The following is a 20,609-nucleotide window of genomic DNA, read 5'->3' as shown; positions in this document are numbered from 1 at the left end:
GCCAGCTTTTTGAGACTGTAACTGCGGTACTTTCACTAATGTCTTATAAGATACTCAATGATATGCTATTAGCCCTGAAAAAGTTTTCTATACAGTGAGTGGGTGACAAAAGTACTATTTAACACGACAAATTTCAATGGGACAGCCACAACCAGGTGAGTGAATATAAATGGTTAAAACTGCTAGAAAATGGGAAGGCAGATGGGCCTCAACTACAATACCTGCAGCTAGGACTGGGTATGTGTAGGTTTCTACATGCAGAGATAAATAAGGGTTAGGTACTTAAAGCTTTCTGATGAAAACCCTGGAAAGGGCTTGGGCCCACACTTACATTATTCTTACTATAAATAACAACAATAACAACCATGAAGAAACATGCAATTAGTCTGGAAAATAAAATAAGTCTGTCCAGAGTATCATAGTATCTGGACTATAAAGTCTGATAATTTATGTTGTCAGATTCCCTTATTACTAAATATCTCATTGAAAAATTATTAAAGAATTATTGGCAATTATACAAAGCCTTTGCTGGTACAGGCGTTACAGTATGAGTACCCATCTGGTAAAGAAAATATCACCATCCAAACATCTTAAATATCAGTATCTTCTAACATCGAAGTATCCTAAGCCAATACTCTTAAACTGTTTTATCCAAAGGTACTCTAGTCATCTTACCTCTATTACCCTAAAATCAACAGTCCTTTGAAAATTGTAATATCCTTCATATTAAAAAAATCCAATGCTATAGAAATCTCAAAAATGGAATGTTAGTAATGTTAATTATCTAAAGAACTTGGCTTCATGGAATAGCTTTTGAGTATTTATTGCTCAGATGGGTTCAAAAACTTCTTAAACATAATGCTGCAATGGCTTTCATACATCTGTAACAGAATATCACTAATAAAAATTTACTGGCATGAAATACTATAACTATGGATGTGTAAAATCTTTAAATCTTAAAGCCTCTTAACATAATCATGTATATCTATGTACAAAACATACATAAACTTCACTTTATTTAAAACATATGAAAGAGGGAATTTCAAATCACATTAAACATAATAAATATAGAACTTGCTTTGTTAAAAATCTACAGTATACATTCAAGGAAAGGCTAAACTTCCAATGCCAACTATGTATGAGACAAAATTAAACATTTACAATAATCAGTTTCCTAAAAGTGCTATTTTTAAGATCTATAATAGGAAACTCATTCGAGTGCTTTGTTTTCATCCAAACATGTATACATTCCTTTATTCACAGAACCAGATGCTTCTGTTACTAAAAATACATATCCAAAGTTTTTATATCCTTTTAAATAGATTTAACATTTTAGCTCTTTGGGGAGGAACAGGGAAATCCAAACAAACAACACAGACCACCTTAAATTATTAAGAGATCACTGACTTTATAACATGCCCTGTTTCAACTCAGATGTGAAATCTGATGACCATGTTAATGAAAAAAAACTCCCTGTTCATATATCTAAGGTAAGTCATCCTTCTCTACATGAGAATTTGTGTAGGCCAAGGAGCATCCACTATAGCAACCTTCCTGTGACCCAGGCCTTGACGACATGCTCCACTTCTGATTTGTACATTCTCTTCCAACCTGATTTGGCTTAGTTTCTTCAGGGGTGATATTCAGTACATTGATTGAACTGCTGGGGAAAGAAAGGCAGATCTTAATTATTATCTCCTCCCTTCATACCTTAGATATGCCTGAATGTCTAAAATCTGATTTCTCCCTTGCCCCATGCTAAACAAAAATTTTGAGGACACACTGGTCAAGAACATACAAGTGCTTTAACATGGTCTAGTCTAATTTATCACTTTGATCTATCCACCTATTTATTTATCTGTTCAGTCTACTCTGAAGGATGCTACCCAACCAGAGCCTAAGGCAGACAGATAACATGTGAATTTTGAAAGCTAATGTCTCCCATACCACAATGTCCTAGTCTTTTTATGCTTTCTTTCCTCACTCATTGATTTGTTCATGCACGCTTGCATCCTCCATCCATTCAGCCATGCAGACATTTAATGAGGGCCTACAAAGTAGTGAAGAGTCTAGGCCCGAACAGATGGTTTAGGTTCACATCCCAGCTGGACCACTTAGTGCATCATTTCTGGCAAGTTAAGCCCTGCTGTTCTTCAGCTTCCTCAGCTGTAAAGTGGAAATAATAATAGAACCCATAACTCATAGGCTTGAGGTGGAAACTAAATGAGTTAACACACACTAAGCACGTGTGATGCTGCTCAATTAACTTTAAGTGTCAGACAACAATTTAAGTGTCTGAACACTGATACAGCCCCCTAACTTCAGAGATACTGTCTGAGGTATACTCTGCAACCAGCCTCAAAGCAAGGAAATTTAGTTAAATGACTACTTGCAAATCATGAGCTGAGCCAATGAACAATATATTTTTATCAACTAAATAGCTTAATTTTTTCCATAAAACTTATTTTCCCTAAATATTCATTTTTTGATGTGACTTTGGTTAATAACTCAACCTTATAATGTGGCAATCCTTAAAAAAAATTAAGTTGCTTCAATTCTAAAACTCTAAACCAAAAACACTGACAATTTTATACTTATTTGCTTTAAAAAAAAAAAAGGCACTTGCTTATAAATCAGATTCAGAATCCCTGCCATCTCAGATGAGATTAGATCAATGGTGAACTAAGTTTCCTACATAACTTAGTATGTGAGTTACTTTGCTGTTACTTTGCTGTAATGTGAGTTACAGCTGATATGTAAAATTCCACTCTACAGTGAAGGAGGAATGAGGATGTGCTATAGAAATTAGGCATAAATACTCCTAATTATTTTGCCATAATCTTATTACAAACCCAGATCCAAAGTGCTTGAAGAGCAGGAATTCAAATACACCAAATAATTAAAAATTTCAAGGCCGATGTCAAGCTGCACAGCTTCTTGCTTGATAACTAGTCACGTGACTCTTATTTTATCCTCAGAGGAATAGCTTAACGAAATTTTCTTAAGCTCCAAAATTCTGTTTCTATGCCACTGATACTGTTCAGTGTAGCTCTTGGGATACAAGAAACATTTTTATAATCCATTTATGCTTACATATATTTTTATATGCTGCTACTGAAGGTTTACAAAGGACCAAGTACTGTTTTAAGTGCTTTACATATACTGGCACTGAATCTCACACAGTACCCTTAATGTAGGTACTAAATGTTGGCCTTTTTATTAAACACAGAGTCTTCAAGGAGTTATAACTAAAAATAATTATGTAAAAAAGTAAAAATTCTAAATATATAAATATAATTGAGGCAACTATGCTACATTCTCCTTTAGGTACAGAATGCATTATAAGCATACTTCATTTTATTGCATTTCAACTTACTGTATACTTTGCAGACATTGTGTTTTTTACAAACTGAGGGTTTATGGCAATCTTGGGTTGTTTCCTAGTGATAAAGTATTTTTTAATTATGGTAGGCACACTGTTCTTTAAATACACTGCTACTGCACACTCAATCGATAACAATACAGTGTAAACATAACTTTTACATGCACTGGGAAGCCGGCAAGTCTGAGTGACATGCTTTGTTGTGATATCCCCTTTTATCTCAATGGTCTGGAGCTGAGTCTGCAACATCTCTGAGGGCTGCCTGCATTTGTAAATTGTGACTAGAATGTGTATCTAAATCTATACACAGAGTTTTGATTGGTCAGTTTGGGGGTTTCAATAACATTCTACACATATACTCTGAGCTTACATTATCTTTTGATTATAAATTAAACAACTTTACCTTCCCACATTTAACCCATCAGTCAACCCACTGGCTCTAACTGCAGAATACAGCCTAAATCTAAGCATAGTCCTATCTTCAGGTTATGACCCCAGAGTCCAGATGACTACGTCTCTCATGTCCACTCCACTGACGTCTTCTAACTGGGTCTCCTGGCTTACACTACTGGCTTCTACAATCTGTTTATCGCATAATAAAATGAAGTAATCTTTTTAGAACTTAGATTTTTAAAAAATCATTCTCTCACTTATAAGGTCTCCAATTGTTTTCCAATGCCTTAGAACAATCCTACTTACAAGTACAGACTAACATAGTTTACAAATGAAATCTTAAGTGCATCATGGGGGGGAGGTGTCAAGCACAGCAGGGTTGTATACAAACATATTAGTCATGCGTTGATAACTAATGAACCTGGGTGATGGGTACATAGGGACCCTGACCGTATTCTCTTTATATCTGTATATATTTGAACTTTTACATAAAATATTACCTCTCACCTTCATACCACTTGGTTTTGCTTGCACAAACACACCTGTGTCCTACTTCAGGGTCCCTACACTTGCCTGGAGGGCTCATCCCCCAGTCTTTTTTGCCCCTCCATATTTAATACTTAGAGCTCTAATCCTTTCAAAAGTCAACTATAAAATAGAGTGTCTTGTCCTTTTCTAAAACTTCACATTTTCGTTTAAAAATTCTTAAATTTTGTTTCAAAACTGGACAATTATTGGTTCAAGCGCTCTTTGGCCTCTTCAGCACTGGGCTCCATGCCAGTCTGTCACTGGACAGGCCAAGTGTACGCCAGCCCCAGCTCCTGCGTTCTGAGATGCCTGGCCAGGTCCAAGTGCCACTATCTCCTACTTTAACGAAGAGGAACGAGATCATGCCGCACATTGCAACATAGCCCTTTGCTCTTTTCTATTCTTCTCTATCTCCCTAGGAATGTTCCATCTGCTTAGTTCAAAATTAATCTTGAAATAGGCTCTAAGGTAGTGTTGATATTATACCTTAGAAAATGATTTAACAACTTAAGACCAAGGAAAATACTGAAATGCAGCAGTTAAAAGCAGTTATCTGGCTTTCCTGGGGGGTGTGGAGCAACTCTGCCTGTCCTGTCACCCTTGGACACAGATCCTCGTCACCAGTGAAGGGAAGGTAGCTTTTCTCAGGTCTTTGTCCTTCCACATCCATAACATGGGCATACCACATGAGATGCTTAAAGAGGTACTCTACAGAAACTATCAATGCAATATCCTTCTATTCAATACAATTAAAATATTAAGTAACTCCTGAGATAAGATTGTACTTTAAGTTGTATTTTACCCGTGAAATAAAAAGAATCACATATATATATGACTCCGCTCCCAGAAGACAGGGACCAGAGCTACCTTGCTCACCACTGTATTCCCCACATTAATAGGCATCTCTATGTAATGGGTACCCAATAAATATGTGTACAATGAATGAGTCAATCTACTCAGTTCCTCTTCAGAGCCTTTACTAGTCCTCATCCTAGACAGGCCAACTCTTCCTTCACAACGCCTCTCTAGCACTGTAACAAGTGTGTGAGGAGATCACCTACAGGCCAGTACCTATGTTCAGATGCACAGGAACGTGTCTGGCAAAAGTCTGAAGTAGAAGGAGAAGCAGGAAGAGACTTAGTCAGTTTAGACGTGCAAACTGGAGACCCGCTAGGCACACCGTGAGGCTTCTTTTGCCGTGACCTCGAGTGTAATGTAGGGGTGTCCCGATCAGAACCTGTTAAAAAAAAGAAGAAAAAGAAGGAAGAAAAGAAGGCAGTACATATGAGGAAGCATTAGTAATAAATACTCTGAAGGTAATCAACTAGGATCCTAGACTAGGTTCCTTTGCAGCTCTAAGGGAGGTGTGAGAACAATCTGAATATCTTCTGTACGTATGAGTGTAGTTTAGCTAATCTGGTGAACTTTGCTACGTTCAGTCCACAAACATTTAGGAGGATCTAGTTTAAAAAATATTTCTAGATTGTGGATTTTCAAAACTTGACATTACACCCACAAAAGTTGTCTTCGGTATGCAAAATCCTCCTGTCATTTCTATTTTGGTTACAGTAAATTAAAATATCAAAGTTGACTTTTATTCCAATTCGAGAGTTCTTACTGGTGACTGCTAAAGTTATATATTAATAACCTACAGCACTTTATTTACATGTATTTTCAGATTAAAAAGCTTATGAAGTACTCACTTCCTGAGAAGGCACTGAAAAGTTTCACATTTTCTGAGTTCTGGTGGTCAAAGGTAGTCATATTTAAAAACTGTTGCTTTAACCAACTGGCTCTTTCTTCTTCAAATGCCTTTCTCTACCGTAACAAGCAAACCAAAGAAACAATGATCAGTATTTCAACATTCACACAGTTGCCATTTCGCACGATTTCTCTAGGTATTTGTGCTTGCTCTCTGACTATCTCTATATATTAAGTCAAAGGAATTAACCCTAGAAAACTAAAATTAAATCTCATTTAAGAAAGCTGTTAAAAATAAAAATTCACCTGTTTCTCCTAACAAGTCAACTACTATTTTCACATCAATTCTGAATAAATTTTCAAGAGTATAACACAGAAAAATAAGCACATTAGCATAACTTTAAACATACAGAATATCAGCATAACTTTTGAACATACAAAACATGGTAAATATAAGATTACAAACAACAGAAAAATACCCCATTGTAAACTAATCACTTGGAGAAGAAAAAGGCTTCACTGAGCACCGCTCTCTTCCTCAAGCCACGGCCCAGGGCCTAGCAGCCCTCATCACTTAGGACCACAAGAGGGCGTATGGGAGACCTCCCCCTTCTGAAGGCGCAGGGGATGGATCCTAAATTCTCCCTCACCTCTCAGGTCTCCGTTTCAGGGAGATGCTGAAGCAGAGAATGGGGACGGGTATGCAAAGTAACAACAGTATCTCTTGGACTGGCATGGAGAGAGGTGAGGGATATGAGCTCAGAAACAGAGGTGACCCCGTAAGATAGGAGAAAATGCTGGCACAAACTGTCCGTTTCCTGAGGAAGATAACAGCTATAGATAACACAGAATTTCGTAATGAAGGAGGAAGGCGTCAGCTACTTAAGATAACATACAGTCTTTCATTCATAAACATTAATACAAAATCATGGATCACCAGACATTTGAAGAAAAGTAATAGCATAAAAGAAAAATGCCAGGAGAAATAAAGAGAACTGGCCATGGGTAAAGCTCAAGGCAAGTTTTTTTAAGATGACACAAATTATCAGACAGACTTACAGACATCTGTAAAATATAATACGAGACACAAAACAAAAGATACACTATAAAACTTAAAAGATAAATTGTGAAGTAAAAACTCAGTGGATGAAGTGAAAAATCAAACTGACCTTGCTGAATACCAGGTTGGTGATGCACAAGATAAAAGAGAAAATATTCCAGAATTCGGAACATAAAGTCAATCTATAGATGTAGTCAGAAGGGCCAAATATTTGTCTAGCAGAAGTTCCAGAATGCAAGACAAGTCAGAGAAGGAAAAAATACAGAATTGAAGAAAATATCCCTAAACTGAAGAAACAGAGCATCTTCAGGTTAAAAGGAGCTACCCAGACCTACCCTGGTAAAATTTCAGAACTCTTAATTTAAGAACATAAAATTTCAAAAGCTTCCACAGAGGGGGAAAAACAGCACAGCTGTCTAAAATTAACCCAGGTTATTTTATAACCAGGCTGCTCATGAGCAAAATCAAACAATGGAAGAATCAGAATAACTCACAGTTTTGAAAGGAAAAGTTGGAAAACAATTCTATATCCAGGCAAACCAATCACGTATGAATATATTTTTGGATAGTCCAGAATTCAGAATATTTTTCACTCACACACACTTGTGAAAAATTTACTCAAGAAGGTAATACAACAGATTGGAAAAGGAACCCAAGAAAGAGAATATGAGATAGAAGTTGAACCTGATTCAGAAATCATAAAGCAAGCACACACAAAAACGTCAACGAATTTACTACAGATTCTCTTCTGTGTGACAGTTTTAACAACAAAGAATACTATATAAAAGTGTCCAAACATATTACTTGGCTATAGAATGAATATTTATATAATCACAGTGTTATCAATGTTCTTTCTGGTTTTCCATTCTTAAATCTCAATCTTGGACAAGTACTTACACTTGAATTTGTATTAAAAATCAGAATATAAATGTGGTAACACTTGACAGTGAAAAACAGCATCACTGACAAAAACTGAGGAGTCGAGGGGTAAGAGCAGTGCAACAAGGGTAACTACAAGGATGCCCTCACCTTCCATTTCAGGGATAAACTCATCCTGTCTAACGTTGAGCAAACATGGAATGCAAGCATTAAACAAATTTACTTAGAGTAAAAAAATCAACCAGGAGAAACAGTTCTTTAAAAATTAGCTTAAAAAAGTAACAATATTATGAAGAAATCATATGTATATGAGAAATAGTGTAGATGGGAGGTATGGTAAGGGCACTAAACTCCTTGTGTTTCATAGTGGGGAGTCAATAGGCTGACTCTAAGAAAAAAAGGCTGAATTTTATTCAAGCTAAAATAGTTTCTCCCAGAAGAATCATAAACCTTCAATAGTGGTACCTCTGAGGAATGAAACTAAGAGGAAGGAAGGATACTCTCACACCTTGTTGCTTTTTGGAATGAGTTTATTTTTTTAAATCATGTCCAGACATTACTTCTCTAAGTTTTGATAGGGAAATAAGGCATGTAATACACTACTAAATAAAAAAGCGAGCTGCTGAAGTGCACACACACACAGTTCATCCCTGGGTAAGGCAATGGCGATATACTGTACTCTCCTTTCCCTTAAAAAAAACCCCCAAGACACTCTCTCGGTTGAACTCTTTCCTGACTTTACACCTACTAACAGTGGAGAGATGACAGATGCCCAGAAGAAACCTCCTATGTGAAGTGAAACTCTGAACAGCAGAAAGCTACCCAGAAGGCATGACAAACGCCTAGTTTTTTTAATATAAAATTTTTTTCAATTCCCAAATCTGAAGGCAAAATGATATACCTCCATTACAGCTTCCGTTTCAAGCTATTTTGTGAAATCACTGGTAAAATACTTAAGGCAATGTACAGCAAAGAAACAAAAAATAAGAACTTCAATGCATTCTAGTGAGGCTTCTCCAGGACCTTCAAACATTCTACAAGGAAGGCCAATTGCTTAAAATACCTCCAATCCTAGGCGAATAGCTGCTTCTGTAAAGCTTCGTCTTTCCTTCTCGAAATTCTTTTTCTGCTCTTTAAATAGGGACCACTCTTCTTTGAGGCGTTCCTTTTCTTCCAACAAGTAACAGTCTCGTAGCAGTGAAGTGGTGTCATCATCACATGCAGTAGCGAGCTGCTGCTATTAAATTTTAACACATAGTAAGTTCCAGAGGGTCCCTGCAACACTCCAACAAGTTGAAATGAAAGCAAGCAAAAAAAGCAGGCCTAACTGCAGGGGAAGGAGAGAGATGATAAAAGAATCAGAAAGTCAATGGAAATGAGAAGCCTCATTTCCCAAATGCTTCTACTCTAAAAGGCAAAGCATCGACTAATGATGCTTTGTGGTCTACCTGCTAGCAAGCAGAGAACTTAGACTGTAAAACATACCTTACCAAATAAAGGAGCAAAAATCTAGTAAGATTCAATAAAATCCTGACCCTTCACAGGGAAGAACAGCTTTAAAAGGTGTCCTGCGTTTACCTGTAAAAGTTGCTGCTGAGTTTTAATCATCTCTTTACACTGCTGAATTTCCAACTCGAGTTTTTCAGTTTCTTGTTCATGGTCTTGTCGTGAGATTACATCTTCGTCATTAAAACCTTCTAAGTGTACCTTTGAAACTAATACAAAACCAATAATTTGACATAAACCTTATAGTCTCCATTTTAGTTTATGGCATTTGGGGACATATATTTAAAAATCCAGAAATAAATTTAAAAATCAGAAAGGTTTTCCCTTTCTGGAATCTCAAAGGTTTTCTAAAAGGTAGTTATTTCTTTTGTCCTTTAAAAACTCCACTAGCTATAATAAAATAGAATAAAAGGTATATTATTTAACACTAAAATATTTTTTTAAGTAAGCAACTGTAATGAGTTCGTGGTAACTATAAATTCATGCTATTTCTGGATTAAATGATATCCTTACTTACAAAATTCTATTTCCAACATTTAACCTGTAATTTGTATTCATTCAAGATGATGTCCTAATTAGAAATGCAAACCTATGTTCCCAGAAAAATTAACATTCATAAACTATACTCTTTTGATACTTCCTCAAAGATCAGTGCAAGATTACAAATCTTGCTGTTATTAAATCTGACAAATATCAGGTCCAAAAATACTTGCTATTTACTAATAGACAGTGATAAATGAAATCAACAAAACCTCATGTAAATTAATTTTGATACTTTAATTGTTCTGACTTCACTTTTTAAGACAATTAGCACTGAGATTGTCATTTCTGACCATTTAGAATAAATTTTCTTTAAGTAGACTGCACTTACTTAACAGACGTCTTAATTTTCTTGATTTAAAAACATGAAAGCTTGAACAAATATAAAATGTTAAGGATATACTCATCAACATCAATCTACTATGTATCTATAATGACAGGAAGTGGTTATCTAAAAATAATACACTGTTGAGTGAAAAAAGAACAGTGTAGAAAAAAACAAGTAATATTCAATTTATGGTTTGTAGACATTTAAAATAAGTATTTTGCAAATGCAGAAAGGTCTAGAAAGGTATGCACAAAGCTGTTAAGTGTTACACATAGGAAACAGAGACCTGACTGTTCTCTTGGGTTAGCCAAAAAGTTTATTTGGATTCTTCAATAAGATCTTTTTTTTTTTTTGATGTGAACATTTTATTTCATTTTTATTTTTTTTTAATTTTAAAATCTTTAATTCTTACATGTGTTCCGAAACATGAACCCCCCTCCCACCTCCCTCCCCATAACATCTCTGTGGGTCATCCCCATGCACCAGCCCCAAGCATGCTGTATCCTGCGTCAGACATAGACTGGCGATTCAATTCTTACATGATAGTATACATGATAGAATGCCGTTCTCCCAAATCATCCCACCCTCTCCCTCTCCCTCTGAGTCCAAAAGTCCGTTATACACCGCTGTGTCTTTTTTCCTGTCTTGCATACAGGGTCGTCAGTGCTATCTTTCTAAATTCCATATATATGTGTTAGTATACTGTATTGGTGTTTTTCTTTCGGGCTTACTTCACTCTGTATAATCGGCTCCAGTTTCATCCATCTCATCAGAACTGATTCAAATGTATTCTTTTTAACGGCTGAGTAATACTCCATTGTGTACATGTACCAAAGCTTTCTTATCCATTCATCTGCTGATGGACATCTAGGTTGTTTCCATGTCCTGGCTATTATAAACAGTGCTGCGATAAACATTGGGGTACATGTGTCTCTTTCAATTCTGGTTTCCTCGGTGTGTATGCCCAGCAGTGGGATTGCTGGGTCATAAGGTAGTTCTATTTGCAATTTTTTAAGGAATCTCCACACTGTTCTCCATAGTGGCTGTACTAGTTTGCATTCCCACCAACAGTGTAGGAGGGTTCCCTTTTCTCCACACCCTCTCCAGCATTTATTGCTTGCAGATTTTTGGATCGCAGCCATTCTGACTGGTGTGAAGTGGTACCTCATTGTGGTTTTGATTTGCATTTCTCTGATAATGAGTGATGTTGAGCATCTTTTCATGTGTTTGTTAGCCATCCGTATGTCTTCTTTGGAGAAATGTCTGTTTAGTTCTTTGGCCCATTTTTTGATTGGGTCGTTTATTTTTCTGGAATTGAGCTGCATACGTTGCTTGTATATTTTTGAGATTAGTTGTTTGTCAGTTGCTTCATTTGCTATTATTTTCTCCCATTCAGAAGGCTGTCTTTTCACCTTGTGTATATTTTCCTTTGTTGTGCAGAAGCTTTTAATTTTAATTAGATCCCATTTGTTTATTTTTGCTTTTATTTCCAGAATTCTGGGAGGTGGATCATAGAGGATCCTGCTGTGATTTATGTCTGAGAGTGTTTTGCCTATGTTCTCCTCTAGGAGTTTTATAGTTTCTGGTCTTACGTTTAGATCTTTAATCCATTTTGAGTTTATTTTTGTGTGCGGTGTTAGAAAGTGATCTAGTTTCATTCTTTTACAAGTGGTTGACCAGTTTTCCCAGCACCACTTGTTAAAGAGATTGTCTTTACTCCATTGTATATTCTTGCCTCCTTTGTCAAAGATAAGGTGTCCATATGTGTGTGGATTTATCTCTGGGCTTTCTATTTTGTTCCGTTGATCTATATGTCTGTCTTTGTGCCAGTACCATACTGTTTTGATGACTGTGGCTTTGTAGTAGAGCCTGAAGTCAGGCAAGTTGATTCCTCCAGTTCCATTCTTCTTTCTCAAGATTGCTTTGGCAATTCGAGGTTTTTTATATTTCCATACAAATCTTGAAATTATTTGTTCTAGTTCTGTGAAAAATATGGCTGGTAGCTTGATAGGGATTGCATTGAATTTGTAAATTGCTTTGGGTAGTATACTCATTTTCACTATATTGATTCTTCCGACCCATGAACATGGTATATTTCTCCATCTATTAGTGTCCTCTTTGATTTCTTTCATCAGTGTTTTATAGTTTTCTATATATAGGTCTTTAGTTTCTTTGGGTAGATATATTCCTAAGTATTTTATTCTTTTCGTTGCAATGGTGAATGGAATTGTTTCCTTAATTTCTTTTTCTACTTTCTCATTATTAGTGTATAGGAATGCAAGGGATTTCTGTGTGTTGATTTTATATCCTGCAACTTTACTATATTCATTGATTAGCTCTAGTAATTTTCTGGTGGAGTCTTTAGGGTTTTCCATGTAGAGGATCATGTCATCTGCAAACAGTGAGAGTTTTACTTCTTCTTTTCCAATTTGGATTCCTTTTATTTCTTTTTCTGCTCTGATTGCTGTGGCCAAAACTTCCAGAACTATGTTGAATAGTAGCGGTGAAAGTGGACACCCTTGTCTTGTTCCTGACTTTAGGGGAAATGCTTTCAATTTTTTACCATTGAGGATAATGTTTGCTGTGGGTTTGTCATATATAGCTTTTATTATGTTGAGGTATGTTCCTTCTATTCCTGCTTTCTGGAGAGTTTTTATCATAAATGGATGTTGAATTTTGTCAAAGGCCTTCTCTGCATCTATTGAGATAATCATATGGTTTTTATTTTTCAATTTGTTAATGTGGTGAATTACATTGATTGATTTGCGGATATTGAAGATGGATTCTTCAATAAGATCTTATGGACAAACCTGAATGAAGTTTTTGGCCAACCCAATACCTTATATACTTCCTGATATTTTGAATCAAATGTCTATTATTTTGAAAATAATTTAAAAATGAATTATTTGCAACCTAAGAATATGCAAGTATCTATGAATAATAAGAAAAAGGTATATATTTATACTATATTATGATTAATATTTCCTGATTGCCAAGATATAGTAGAAGACCCAGTTTACTTTATTCAACTGTCTTCTGCACTCTGAATGGATGGACAATAAGATGTCCTTTTTTGAGAGATTCTGAGAGCAAAGCCTATTTTCTCAAACCGCACATCTGGAAGTAGGCAGAATTTTGCTTTTCAAATTGCCAGGCTAAGCTAAGGACTTTAGTCTGAGCCCATACATGACTTTCCAAGTCGGCTTCCTGAGTGTCACAGCTTACTCTATCTGCATTCAGGCGGTACTTACCTTGGTTATCAAGTTTTTCTACATGACTTTTCAAAATTCTCCACTGTTTTCTGATGCTGTTGGTAAGCTGCTCTCTCACAGTCTCACAGGAAAGGTCCCATATACTCTCTCTACTCAGCTCCCCAGCATCCTCTTCACCATCAGAGATAACCTACAAGTGGCCAGAGATGAGAGGGAAAGACCAATATCTTAAAAATGATTTGAGACACTCAGACAAAAATCATCAGACTGATGGTCAGAGACATATATCAAAATCATTTCTATGTTGTATGTGCAACATAAATGACCTAGTTCTTAACATAAATGTCTTAAGAAAAAATAATTAATACTGGAGATAGAAATTCCCCAATTCAGGTCTCTTTAAACCTGAATTTGAAGTCAAATACAGTTAGTGACAAAGGCATGGAGCTGTGTGAGGAAGAGCCTCACAACCTGTCTCATGCTGTGTGAGGTGCTCTCACATGTCAACTGGTCCTCAAATCATGTTAGCATGTGAGGAAACTGAGGCTTAGAGAGGTAGACTATCCCGATGTCACACCGCTCTAATCCAACCTGCTTCCAATTTTGGCTGTTCAAACAACTAAAACTGTGAAAAAATCTCCAAAGTAAAAGCAACTAGTAATCCTATTTTTCTCAAATACTTTCTAAAATGAAACTGGAAATATTTTTCTCTGTATTCTACCAGGACATTAAATCACTGTAAAATGTAGTAACCTTTACTGCTATGATCAAATAGAATCAAAGCAGGAGAAAGAACACTACCTGCATCTACATAAAATGGTCCTAATTTGTTATTAACATTCAGGAAAATAGATACATATACTTAACTAATTTGAACAAGAAAAAAAGAAGAAAAGAGAAGATAAAAACAAAGAAGGGCTGATTAGACTGTTCCCACATGCAGGGACACCAGAAGTGAGGTACTGACGGAGTCTGAAGAACTGTATCAATATCTGAAGTCAGCAATGGACTGACAGAGGTCAGGATCTCCCAGGGAGCACAGATGAGGGAAAAGCCCAGGGTATGGCTCACTATGACTCTGGTTCTTTCCAATCAACATTCTGGAGCTAGCTGACAATAATTTTTCCAAGGAGCTACACCATGTCTGCTATACATTTCAAGGAATACCAGAACACTACAAATTCATTATTAAAATTAATAATTGCCAGATTGAGTGTAAAACCATTAAATGAAGATTAAAAAACACTTAGCAAAAAAAAAAATCACCACACTTAACTTGAATTTTGGGTATATATTTTGGCTACAATTAAGTCAGCAAAATAAAAAATGAAAACTTGGATGCTAACTAGGCATTCCAAAGTTTTACTAATGAGCCAAAATCTTTCCCTACAAGTAAGGAATAGCTGAATTACTTTTAGGAGAAAGTGGATCTAGAGAAAGATCTTCTAAAACTAAGAAATATACAAGAAATTATTGTTTCTCCAAACTGCAGCATTTGAATTATGAAAAACTATACAGGATACTATCATTTGTATTAAATTTAATTTAATTTTTAAATAAATTTAGTTTAAAAGACACTTGCTCCTTGGAAGAAAAGCAATGACAAACCTAGACAGCGTATGAAAAAGCAGAGAGACGTTACTTTGCTGACAAAGGTCCGTCCAGTCAAAGCTATGGTCTGGTAGTCATGTATGGATGTGAGAGTTGGACCATAAAGGAGGGCAAATGACAAGGAATTGATGCTTTTGAACTGCTGTGTTCAAGAAGACTCTTGAGAGTCCCTTGGACTACAAAGAGATCAAACTAGTCAATCCTAAAGAAAATCAACCCTGAATATTCATTGGAAGAACTGATGCTGAAACTGAAGCTCCAATACTTTGGCCACTTGATATGAAAAACTAACTCATTAGAAAATACCCTGAGCTGGGAAAGACTGAACGTGGGAGGAAACAGGAATGACAGAGGCAGAGATGGTTGGATGGCATCAATGACTTGATAGACCTGAGTCTGAGCAAGCTCTGAGAGATGGTGAAGGACAGGGAAGCCTTGTATGCTGCGGTCCCTGGGGTCACAAAGAGTCAGACACAACTGAGTGACTGAACAATAACAACAACTATCATTTCAGAAAGACCTCCTTCACTTACCACCTACTTTTGCTGACTAAAAGTTGGTAATGAGAGGTGAGGAAAGGCTGGGCCCAAAACTGAAAAACTAGAGGAGTTATAGAAATGATGCTAACCCTGGCAAAGTGTTAGCGAGTTATGAACTGACCCAAAGTGATGGAAAACCTTTCAGAGAAAAGGTTAATTAAGGGAATATAAGATGTCAACATCAAGCAGATCTCAAATTGGAGAGTCTAAAAGAACATTCAGGTTCTTCTTTAAAGAAGAAAAAAAAAGGTAGAAGATGAGCTTATCAGTTAGACTGATTTTTGATACTACAAAATAATCCTCAGATACAGGTTAAAAACGGGCTTCCCAGGTGGTGCTAGTGGTAAAGAACCCGCCTGCTAATGCAGGAAATGTAAGAGACATGGGTTCGATCCCTGCATCAGGAGCATAACAACCCACTCCAGTATTCTTGCCTGGAAAACTCCATGGACAGAGGAGCCTGGGGGGCTACAGCCCATGGGATCACAAAGAGTTGGACACGACTGAAGCAACTAAGCATGGCTCAGCACATGTTAAAAAACAAGTCTGGTGACTTATTGGTAATTTTAGCACTTTCCATCAAAATCGTCATTTTCACATTTTAGTTACTAATGTGAACTTGCCTGAATTTAAATGTCTATGTAAAGAACTAAGTTTAAAAAACTTTTCACCAATGTGTGACTTGTTTTTTTCAGACCTCTACACAGTGGGCCCTTATCAAATGATTTCCCTAGGCTTTCTATCTCAAAAATACCTACTAAGGGCTAATTCAAATGTGACTTTCTGTGATGCCTTCCATAGTTGTTGTTTTATACACTGTATCACCCTATGTACCTGCTAATGTGTATAATAATCACTTCTCTATATACCTCTCTCTCAAAAAGAGCTTCTTGCAGGATGCAATGGTCTGAAAGCTTGTGTTCTCTCAAAACTCATGTGTTGAAATCCTAACCTCACAGCATTAACAGGTGGGTGATCTTAAGTAAGTGAATAGATCATGAAGGTGTAGCCTTCATAAATGGGGCCCCTGAGTTCTCTCGCCTCTTCCCACCAGATGAGGACAAAAGTCAGCAATCCAACCAGGAAAAGGGCCCTCACAGACACCCACTCGGCTGGCATCCAGATTTTACATTTCAGTCTCCAGAATTGTGAGAAAACTTTTTGTTTTTTATAGGCCAACCAGCCTACGGTACTCTGCTTTAGCAGCCTGAACTAAGACAAAGTGAACAGTCAAAATCTTCTAAGCTTTTCCTTTCCAGGGATTAGAACACATAAAACAGACATTCAATAAATTCATGGACTAAGTGATCATTTGGTTCACAAAGTTAGTAAGAGTTTCACTCTCTGAAAAGTAAAGCCTGAAGTTACTGAAAACTGAAGCTACTTAAAGACACTTGGCACAATGCTTAGAAGCAGGGGCTGTGGAGTGAGACAGCCTTGGATTCAAATTCTAGTTTTATCATATGTTGACATTAAACTGGCTTTTGTGCCTCAGTTTCCTCACCTACAAAAACAGGGACAATTACAGTACCAAAGCCATCAAATTATTGTAAGACGTAAGTGAGACAATGTGCTTTTCAGGGTGCGTGGCACAGATTGAGTCCCCAGAAAATCATTTCCATCATTTCCCAGGACACGTCAAGATACTTAGAGGGACATTTTTGGGGGTTGTCAGAGTGACTCGGGGTAGCATAGCAGTCCAAAATATCAACAGTGACCTATCTACTGTTTTACTTATTCTAATGAGCCATCTGAAGACTATATTAAGAGAGGAAAGAGCCACTTACAGTTCCTGTACTATCATCTGCTCTTTCTCTAGGTTTCTGCTTTTGGGGAGAAAGAAGAGAAATCATTTCCTTTTTCATTTGCTGAAGAACCTTCTTAAGTTCAGCATTTTCCATTAGGATTTGTTTCTGACGATATTCATAATCATTCAAGAGAATTTTATACATTTCATCTTCATTCCTGAGAAAGAAACTGTCAGTATGAAAACGCAGTAGAGAAAGGGAAGTCTGGTGAAACGTGTCAGTTTCAATCGTGCTTTACCTGGCTTCGGTTTTACCCGTCCTCCAGGAGCCTCTTTTCCCATCAGCTCTCCCCACATAATTTAAAACTTCCATAGCTACAAACATGAACACAAAGAACAAAACCAATTCTTACATTACATGTTTAAGTGTTTAAAACCCTAACACTCTATATGCATGAGGGACATAAGTTAACCTGGTATACAGATTAGGATTTGGGCTCAAACAGCCCAGAGTTTAAGTTTCCATTCCATCATTCATAAACATCTTGGCAAGTTACTTAACTGCTAAGCCTGTTTCTTCATCAATGGGGTAGTAATAATGAAAGTATCTAAGAACTGTTGTGAAGATTGAAAGAACCATTGAAGTACTTAACATAGTAAGTACTTACTAAGCGTTAATTATCATTATTAAATTTTATCATCAGGGTTGACAAACTATGGCCTGTAGGCAACTGCCTGATTTTTTAAATTAAATTTTTATTAGAACATAGCCTCACCATTTGTTTATATATCTTCTATAGCTACTTTTGCACCACAATGGCAGAGTGACCAAAGACCATAGAACCCACAAACGCCAAAATATTTACTACGTGGACCTCTACAGAAAAAGCCTGCCACGCCTTGTATCTTGACCACCACTGACATCATCATCAAAGCAGTCAAGGTTCCTAACAGTATTAATGTGTCTTCTGTCCCAGGTGGAGATGAAAGCAGTTGACATAAAAAGGAATAAGATGAGAATAAGTATTGTAATTTTAGAGCTGATTAAAAAATCATTACAGAATGGTCACTTCCAGTTGGGTTTGGAACAGGAAAAGAACCGCTACTGCTGCTACTGCTAAGTCACTTCAGTCGTGTCTGACTATGTGCGACCCCAGAGACGGCAGCCCACCAGGCTCCCCCGTCTCTGGGATTCTCCTGGCAAGAACACTGGAGTGGGTTGCCATTCCCTTCTCCAATGCATGAAAGTGAAAAGTGAAAGTGAAGTCGCTCAGTTGTGTCCAACCCTCAGAGACCCCATGGACTGCAGCCTTCCAGGCTTCTCCTTCCATGGGATTTTCCAGGCAAGAGTACTAGAGTGGGGTGCCATTGCCTTCTCCGAAGAAAAGAACTAGATACCCATAATAAAATGGCTCTGCTACAGAGTTAAATATTTAATAAACTTCTCTAAGCGTTACATTTTATACTTCTAGTATTTCATCCTGCTCTTTGTTATTTCTTTCATGAATGATTAAGAGGTTAACCAATCTTAAAAAGTATTAAGTGTCCAAACTGAGTTTAAGATTTATAATCTCAGAATATGTTTTTCAATTAATTTTAAGCAAAAATGTTCAAATAACTGTAACAGTGCTCCTGTACTGAATGACAGTGACACAGTCAACACTGAACCGCTTGCTGGTAACAGGCTTAGCCACCATGTGACAGCTTGAAACATCTGCTCATCAGCTGTTGTATGCAAGTCCAAGTTCAGAATAATGCATAATGTGGGTTAGATGAAAGCATATAGTCCACTTGGAAACCATTCTTCAATAAATCAATGCACAGATTTCCTGTTCCCTGAATCTTGGCAGGCCTGCATAACTTTATCTGTGTAGCTCTACTTTTGTGTGTCTGCAGTTCTCTTTTTTTGAAGTATAGTTTATTTACAATGTTGTGCTAATTTCTGCTGTATGGCTAAGTGACTCAGTTGTACACACATACACGTTCTTTTTTGTATTCTTCTCCACTATGGCTTACCCCAGGAGACTGCATATAGTTCCCTGTGCTATACAGTCGAATCTTCTTGTTTACCCAATCTGAATAGTTTGCATCTACTAACCCCACACTTCCAGTCCATCCCTCTCCTTCCCACCCTTCCCCTTGGCAACCAGAAGTCTGTTTTCTATGTCTGTGAGCCTGTCTCTGTTTTATAGATAGGTTTATTTGTCCCATATTTTAGATTCCACATATAAGTGATATCATATGGTATTTGTCTTCCTCTTTCTGACTTACTTCACTTAGAATGATAATCTTAAGTTATATCCATGTTGCTGCAAATGGCATTCTTTTTTATGGCTGAGTAGTGCAGTTCTATTTTTTAATCTACACTATTTACCTTTTGAAAGCATGCATAAACTTAGATGAAATAAGTGTTAAATTAAAGTTTCAAAAGAATAATAGAAAAAAGTATATTTTAACAAACTTGAACTTTCACTGTCAAACTGTACTTCAAAGATGCATAGCTAAAGTAACTGAAAAGAACTCCAAGTGACATGAATGATTTGGCCTGATGAACAATTTTATGAAATTAACTAAAAAAATCATACTTTTGAGACTCAGGAACTGATCCTAATTTTAATATTATCACAGTTCTTTGCTACGAAAGATTAGTGTGTCCTCTGGCTTAGCTTTCTTCTGTGGATTAATCCTACATCTGTCACGTTAAAAAAAATACATGCAATTCTTATATGCAACTAAAGTAGCAAAGCAAAACCACTATTTTTCAAGTAACCAGCTGTCTCAATTTCTAGTTCATATGGATATATACCATCTACAATCAATTATATAAAGAATGAAAATGACACTTCAGGAATTACTGAGCTCAATTCCTCTACATTTCTTAGCGTAATACTAATTTATTTCCCTTTATCTTAGCCAGCTGCTTTTTACCAGGTTTTTTATCCTTCTTGTTCATAACAAGTTGATGTAAACGTTCCTTTAGTTTATTATATTCACGCTCTTTTCTCTTCATATCATGATTATACTGAGTAGCTCGACTTGCAATGATATTTTGTAATTTCTGCACCTAAAAAAAAAAAAAGCATTTTCTATTAAATGAGTCCCTTTTGGATTGGTAAACTCAGTTAAAATTTACAAATTCAAGAGAGAGAAGTCATCCTAGAATTCAGCTCCTCAGAATAGTTT

General features: G+C 36.6%; 1 protein-coding gene across 1 annotated transcript in view; it reads right to left on the bottom strand.

The window, feature by feature from the left end:
* Positions 1-1,485: 1,485 nt before the first annotated feature.
* SSX2IP (SSX family member 2 interacting protein) overlaps positions 1,486-20,609 on the bottom strand; it is a 30,872-nt gene continuing 11,748 nt past the window's right edge. The window contains exons 5-13 of the mRNA XM_068965630.1: positions 20,355-20,490; positions 17,726-17,801; positions 17,467-17,644; positions 13,569-13,719; positions 9,522-9,658; positions 9,007-9,180; positions 6,007-6,121; positions 5,375-5,540; positions 1,486-1,660 (exon numbers count right to left, since the gene is read on the bottom strand). Coding sequence (XP_068821731.1) covers positions 1,486-1,660; positions 5,375-5,540; positions 6,007-6,121; positions 9,007-9,180; positions 9,522-9,658; positions 13,569-13,719; positions 17,467-17,644; positions 17,726-17,801; positions 20,355-20,490 — 1,308 coding nt within the window. The remainder of the gene's footprint in view (positions 1,661-5,374; positions 5,541-6,006; positions 6,122-9,006; positions 9,181-9,521; positions 9,659-13,568; positions 13,720-17,466; positions 17,645-17,725; positions 17,802-20,354; positions 20,491-20,609) is intronic.

The sequence above is a fragment of the Capricornis sumatraensis genome, chromosome 2 (genome assembly GCF_032405125.1).
Source record: "Capricornis sumatraensis isolate serow.1 chromosome 2, serow.2, whole genome shotgun sequence".
NCBI classification, from domain to species: Eukaryota; Metazoa; Chordata; class Mammalia; order Artiodactyla; family Bovidae; genus Capricornis; species Capricornis sumatraensis.
This window is presented reverse-complemented; position numbering and strand designations above follow the sequence as displayed.